This window comes from Littorina saxatilis, unplaced genomic scaffold, assembly GCF_037325665.1.
Source record: "Littorina saxatilis isolate snail1 unplaced genomic scaffold, US_GU_Lsax_2.0 scaffold_1976, whole genome shotgun sequence".
NCBI classification, from domain to species: Eukaryota; Metazoa; Mollusca; class Gastropoda; order Littorinimorpha; family Littorinidae; genus Littorina; species Littorina saxatilis.
The window spans coordinates 1-7,500 of NW_027125988.1; the positions used below are offsets into that span (position 1 = coordinate 1).

The 7,500-nt window shown below is 48.2% G+C and overlaps 1 protein-coding gene across 1 annotated transcript in view; it reads right to left on the bottom strand.

Moving 5' to 3' along the window:
• Positions 1–3,419: 3,419 nt before the first annotated feature.
• LOC138954435 (uncharacterized) overlaps positions 3,420–7,500 on the bottom strand; it is a gene marked incomplete at its 3' end in the record, with an annotated part of 10,480 nt that continues 6,399 nt past the window's right edge. Inside the window, 2 exon segments of the mRNA XM_070326283.1 lie at positions 3,420–6,096; positions 6,585–6,851. Coding sequence (XP_070182384.1) covers positions 3,623–6,096; positions 6,585–6,851 — 2,741 coding nt within the window.

The window sequence follows — 7,500 nt, forward strand, 5'->3', positions numbered from 1 at the left end:
ACTTATTTGACAAAATGTTCAGCCGCTTGCAGGGAAGACGCAAGCGAGGCAATCATTTTGGATTACTTACAATATTACTTTCTTTCTTTCTTTTCCTTCTTTATTTGGTGTTTAACGTCGTTTTCAACCATTCAAGGTTATATCGCGACGGGGAAAGGGGGGAGATGGGATAGAGCCACTTGTCAATTGTTTCTTGTTCACAAAAGCACTAATCAAAAATTTGCTCCAGGGGCTTGCAACGTAGTACAATATATTACCTTACTGGGAGAATGCAAGTTTCCAGTACAAAGGACTTAACATTTCTTACATACTGCTTGACTAAAATCTTTACAAAAATTGACTATATTCTATACAAGAAACACTTAACAAGGGTAAAAGGAGAAACAGAATCCGTTAGTCGCCTCTTATTATTATTATGCTGGGGAGCATCGGGTAAATTCTTCCCCCTAACCCGCGGGGGGACTTACAATATTAACAAATACATTTTAAAACACATTTTCAAACAAGGTCGAGGCAAAATCAGAGTTTGAATACGTAGTCGAACGCCGAAGAAAATGAATACGTAAAAGAGTGCAGTTGTTACAAGGCGATCAATATACAACAAACTTCCTCTACACAGGAGCAAAGTAACACGATGTGTTCAACACCGCCCTTGCCACCTCAGCATTTTCTAGTAAAAGGGAAAAATAAAGACAGTTTGGTAATATTGTGGTTAGCACTCAGCAAACTTTGAGCAGTCTATGTTTGTAGTGGACGCAACAATTTGAATAAAAATCGGTAAAGAGACATTTGAACCAGGGGACGACCTAGTGTAGTTCCTGAAGTTAAACAACTCTTTTTACAGGCACGAATCTACTTGCAGGATCTGATGTACCAGCAATGTTTGCTTTTGGTGGTTGTCCTTCGGGTCTGAAGAAGACTTTTTGCGCTCTGCACCTCTTTCTTTCTTTCTTTATTTGGTGTTTAACGTCGTTTTCAACCATTCAAGGTTATATCGCGACGGGGAAAGGGGGGAGATGGGATAGGGGAAAGGGGGGAGATGGGATAGAGCCACTTGTCAATTGTTTCATGTTCACAAAAGCACTAATCAAAAAATTGCTCCAGGGGCTTGCAACGTAGTACAATATATGACCTCACTGGGAGAATGCAAGTTTCCAGTACAAAGGACTTAACATTTCTTACATACTGCTTGACTAAAATCTTTACAAACATTGACTATATTCTATACAAGAAACACTTAACAAGGGTAAAAGGAGAAACAGAACCGTTAGTCGCCTCTTACGACATGATGGAGAGCATCGGGTAAATTCTTTCTCGTCCCAACCAATATGGGACTCCCCCTAACCCGCGGGGGGTAAGACTTAGTATGGAGGCACAGAGTCTGGAGCAGTGGGGGCACTAGCACTTACAGTACAAGAACAAACAACTTTAAAATGATTCAAAGCTCTTCCTTATCTTTGAGTTCATGATTCACAATGTACAATCATGCAATAAACAATATACACATCATAATATACACACACTCACAAATATGTGGCATAACAAAAGGGAATAGTAATGACAAAGCAAAGAAAAGCAAGCATCGGTAAAGAAGTATTTACACACACACAAACTGCAAACTGTACACAGACAATGGAAACACAAAGCAAAGGCTGTTTCTTGCAGCGCATACACACATTCATAATATTTTCTGGATCTGGATCTGGTATAGGTTACTTTGCAGGAGCCAGTGTTGGCTATCGTCGCAACGGACACCGGGAGAGCGCCTATTTGAGAGTCACCTCTATATTTTGGGCATAGTGATGCTAAGATTTCTTTCTTTCTTTATTTGGTGTTTAACGTCGTTTTCAACCACGAAGGTTATATCGCGACGGGGAAAGGGGGGAGATGGGATAGAGCCACTTGTCAATTGTTTCTTGTTCACAAAAGCACTAATCAAAAATTTGCTCCTGGGGCTTGCAACGTAGTACAATGTATTACCTTACTGGGAGAATGCAAGTTTCCAGTACAAAGGACTTAACATTTCTTACATACTGCTTGACTAAAATCTTTACAAAAATTGACTATATTCTATACAAGAAACACTTAACAAGGGTAAAAAGAGAAACAGAATCCGTTAGTCGCCTCTTACGACATGCTGGGGAGCATCGGGTAAATTCTTCCCCCTAACCCGCGGGGGGTATGCTAAGATTTGCCTAACTTTTCTTGCTCTTCAGTTTATTAAAAGTTCATGTACTGTTCAACGGCTGTTGCTGTAAGTATAACAAGCAAGCTCCATTGCATACAGCAAACTTTCATAACCTGCACAAGTTACACAAATTAGTAGCAAAAGTAGCAAATGGTAAACTGTTCTAACAGTAACAACACACACATTGAAGTAAATAACAAAACAAAAAACACTACGCTAGTTAAAGCAACACGCCAAACAAAGTCTGTTATCTGTTTACATATATATGTGTTAACATGCAGCAACAACGCCCCCCAAAAGTAAACAAACACACAAACATATAAAACCTACATGGCCATGATGCTTTGTCAGCTGTCCTTTAATTAATCTAACATGCTCGCTACTGGCTTTCTTTCTTTCTTTATTTGGTGTTTAACGTCGTTTTCAACCGTTCAAGGTTATATCGCGACGGGGAAAGGGAGGAGATGGGATAGAGCCACTTGTTAGTTGTTTCTTGTTCACAGAAGCACAAATAAAAAAATTGCTCCAGGGGGCTTGCAACGTAGTACAATATATGACCTTACTGGGAGAATGCAAGTTTCCAGTACAAAGGACTTAACATTTCTTACATACTGCTTGACTAAAATCTTTACAAACATTGACTATATTCTATACAAGAAACACTTAACAAGGGTAAAAGAAGAAACAGAATCCGTTAGTCGCCTCTTACGACATGCTGGGGAGCATCGGGTAAATTCTTCCCCCTAACCCGCGGGGGGTGCTCGCTACTTGCTGAAACGAAAAAGGCGGCAATCGGTCACTACTGTACTAAGCTGGCCACACTGTTCTCCACATTCCCTGGCTCCAGGAGATTGAATGTTCCGACACTGGCTGGAAATTAACGGCGATAACTTGGAGTAAGGAGGGACTGGCAAGGGAGGAGGGACTGGCAAGGGAGGAGGGACTGGCAAGTGAGGAGAGACTGGCAAGGGAGGAGGGACTGGCAATGGAGGAGGGACTGGCAAGGGAGGAGGGACTGGCAAGGGAGGAGGGACTGGCAAGGGAGGAGGGACTGGCAAGGGAGGAGGGACTGGCAAGGGAGGAGGGACTGGCAAGGGAGGAGGGACTGGCAAGGGAGGAGGGACTGGCAAGGGAGGAGGGACTGGCAAGTGAGGAGGGACTGGCAAGGGAGGAGGGACTGGCAAGGGAGGAGGGACTGGCAAGGAAGAAGGTAGAAATGAGGTTTAGGATCGGGGTGGGGGGGGGGTCCTTGGAGGTTAATGTGGGTGTGGGGGTAAGGCAGGGGTAGACGTAGTAGTGGAGAGAATAGGTAAAAGGTTGGGGGGTTGTATGTGGAGGTGGTATGTGTTGAGGTAGGGGAGGGATATATGTGAGATAGGGGTGGGGGTAAGAATCGGTCGGGGGGATGTGAGTGGGGGCGTGGGACTGGGAATGTTATTCTCTGCCAGCCAAAGTTGACATGCACGACCTGAAAGCAGCTTGTGCAATGACGGACCTTATCAAGCCATTCGATGCTTCTTGTTGCGGCATGTCCTGGTGTTCAACTGATGGTGGCGGTGGTAGTGGTTGTTGTTGTTGCTGCTGTTCCGCTTGTTGTTGCTGTTGTTGCTGTTGCTGCTGCAGCATCGGTGCCAGAGCAGAATTGGGGAGGTCTAGGCTTGCTGCGGTGTGGTCAAAAGTGTCTCCTCTGTCCAGTGACGTCATCTGACACTCTCTCTCGAGAAGCTCGTCGTCCGTGAAGGGAACTGATTCCGTCATCAGAGACACGGTCGACACGTCCTCAGTACGCCCTGAAGAACTGCTGTTCCCATTAGCACTCAACACAGGCGGCGTGTCACATGCATTGGCTTGGAGACTGCCCATGCTCCTGGCACCATTGCTATCGACAGAAGAAATCATGACGCTGGCGTCTTCATCGGGAGGGATCCAGCCACGCGTGTTCTCCGCCCAACGGCTCATGGCACCGGGGTTCTCTGTACGAAAAGCCCCAACCTTGGGGTCTTCAACAGGGTAGATCAATGGACCAATGTTCTCTCGGAAACGACTCATGGCACCTGGATTCTCAGTAGAAGTAGCCCTGACACTTGTGTCTTCGGCTCCCGTGGTACCAATGTTTGCTGGAGAAAAAGCTGTGACAATATTGTCTCCGGTAGTATTGAAACTCTCTTTGGAAGGTTCCATGGCATTCTTCCTGGTGTCGCTGCTGTTTTCCATTCTACGACAGTCGTGATCGTCCACCCTGCTGTCGGTACAAGGGGCTTGTCCCCCTGTGGCCCGGAGATTCACGACGTCAAGATCGTCTGCTTGGTCAGGGTACAGCTCGGACACCACGGAGACCTGGTGAGCTTCCTCATCTTCCTCCTCCTCCTCTTCTTCCTCCTCCTCTTCGTTCAACAGCCTCTGCTTGACAGCTGTCTGGTGTGCAACGCTGTCCAGCGGAGAAGGTCGGTACGAAGAATGAGTGCGGTTCTCTACAGGGGTCTCGGCTCGCTGCTCTGAGCACCCGCTTTCAGAAGGCCGTTCTGTTGAGGACAAGGAATCACTGGGGGCTTCGCTCACCCTCTCAGGTTGTTCCGAGTGCAACTCTGGCCTCTCGTGGACTTCTGTAGGCGTAGGAAGGTCCACGGTGTCTTGCCGTTCTCTGTTGTCATGATCGCGGGAGGTGGAATCGTAGTGAACTTTGTTTTTTTCCCCCAGCAGCATATTCACCTGGCCATATATTTTATAGTTATGCACGGTCGTTCCTTCCCTATGCTGTCGTCGGTCGCTCCCCCTTCTGCGATGGATGAGGCTTCCTTCGTCATCACTTTGAGGCTGAGGTTCTTGTGGTGACGGCGCAGTGGAAACCGAGTCTGTGTCAGCTGCAGTGGTGATGCTGTGAAGCGCCTTTTCCTGCGACTGGCGAATCCACTCCGGGACCGAAGTCTCCGAGACGTTGCTTAGGTTCTCACAGGTTGCTGCTTGTGTGTACGTACTGGTAGCGGCGTCTGCCTGGACTGAGTCGCTGCGCTGTGTTGCTGATGAAGCGGGTCGCCTCTCCTCCCTCTCCTGACCCTCGCTGGTGGATGGCATCGCTGCCGCACGGGTCTCAGGCTCGTAGTTGAGCACCTTCTGCTCCTCCTCGCTCAGTCGCTCAACAGGGGGCTCCACCACGTTCATTTGACTGGCGTTGTCGGTCAAGGAGTCCGAGGACAATCTCCGGTCACACTCAGTGTCGACTGTAAGTCCAGAGCAGCTGGCGGGTACTGACGTCGTGCGATGAACAGCGCTGTGGGTAGGGGGACGACGGGACCTTTCGGACCTGGACCGTGACAGTCCAGACGGGACGGGGTCTTCTCTTGGTGGTGGAAGGATGCCTTCCAGTGTGGGATAAGGAGTTTCCTTGATGGGCTGAGCGCAGGACATGTTCAGTTCTTCTGGCGAGTTACTCCTCGCAAAATCTGAGGGATTGGATGGAGAACCATCAACATTTCTCCTTCGGTTAGACTCTACGGGGCCATTCAGCTGATTGCTGGTAGGGCCGGTAGGGCCAGTAGGACTAGGGGTGGGGTTGAGCTGAACGCCACTGCAGTTTCTAGCGAGCCCTACATTCCCTGCAGGCACTCTGGGTGTGGGGGCTCTCAGTGCTAGAGTGCTGGTGCTACCGTTCTCAACGTTATCGTCCGGTACACAGACCACCTCCCCCACCGCCGCGCTCCCCTCCCCCTCCAAGGGCTGAATGAACCCCCTGTCCACCATGCGGTCAAGGATGTCCCTCCCTGTATCCCCTAGCTCCAGCAGGCCACTGGTCAGCAGCTGGATGTTGGCGGCCTCCCCCAGGCGTTGGTCCAGCTTGTCCAGCAGGAGACGGTGGATGTCGTTGCCACGGGAACCATCTAAGATCTCCCTCTGGTCTCTCAGAACCAGGCCTGGGTGACAGAGCACAACAACAGCACGTGAATCAATGCGTTCTTCTGTACACGCTGTAGCGGAATTAGCAAAACGCCACTTTACAAGGATACGGAAGACCCAAGTCTAAATAACAGAGCAGATGATTAGTGTAGAGGTACTTGTCATGTCCTAACCTTACTATGAAAGAACGACTTCCATCGTCCACACTGCTGTAGATTTTCTAACAGGCCCAATTGTCCGTAAGGAATATATTCAGTTTTCTTTGGTCTTCCAAACTTCCTTTTTCTTATTCTATGTAAACCGACACGCGCGCAAACCACGCACATGCCCCCCCCCCCCTCCCCAGAAGAAAGAACTTAGCCCCCATCCCCCAACAGAAACAGAACAAAATGTTCCGGACATGCATTTCTGTTTTTTCAACTCCTCTTATCGAACTAAGAATAGTCGACGCGACATTTTCAAAAATTCTTTGCAGAAAACATGCACACAGGCGCATCAAACTTACCCATATTGTCTGCCAGATCTCTCCAGTCACTGCTGTTGTCACACAACGGTCTCAACAGCTGTGCGATGCCCTGGGTCTCCGCCAGAGGTGTACACTTTGGGTACGGGGGTCGGGGCATTGGTGACGTCACAGGCCCTGGGCCGCTAGGGGGTGGGGGGCCTGGGTGGTTGGATGGTGGGGGGCCTGGGGGTCGGCCTCCTCCTCCACCACCACCACCACCCCCACCGGCCGCGCCGCCGTCAGGGACATCTCTGTTGTCCCATGGATCTGGATTGTGAAATGTATCGACAATCAGTACAGTACAGTACAAAACAGCGTTGCGCAAAGATAAAATAAAATATAGAATAAAGAAAATGTATCAATATGGTGAAACATGATAGAGTGGGATGCGGTGCAATGCCGTCATATCCAACACAAGTTTAATCAAGCAAAACCTCTGTTCTAAGCTATATTGAGATTTAAAGGTTGTGTACCGAGGTCTAGGAAACGGGGACAAAATTCCAAGAAGTAACGGTTCAAGTGAAAGGCGCGCCCGTTACTGAACTGATTTAATCGCAGAGTCCCTTTGCTCAAAGTCCAAGAGAAACCGAAAGCGTGCAATCTAAACGTACCAAATGGGAAAGATGTACAATAACATTGACTTACTTCTTCATATCCAATCAGTGCTTTGGCCAAAGAAAGTATCCCTGAGACTGAACAATATATCCCTTTTAACAAGAGATTCGTCTGACAAGCACCAACAGGAAGAAACTATTTTCGTCATTTTCATGTTCACTTCCATTTCCATTACTCGCATTATCCCAATTGCCGGGAAATTCGGGTCACTTACTCCCTGTGGAAAGCTAGCAACAACTAGAGTCGCACTACCTATGTGTGTGTGTGTGTGTGTGCAGGGGCGGATCAATTGCTTTGTAAG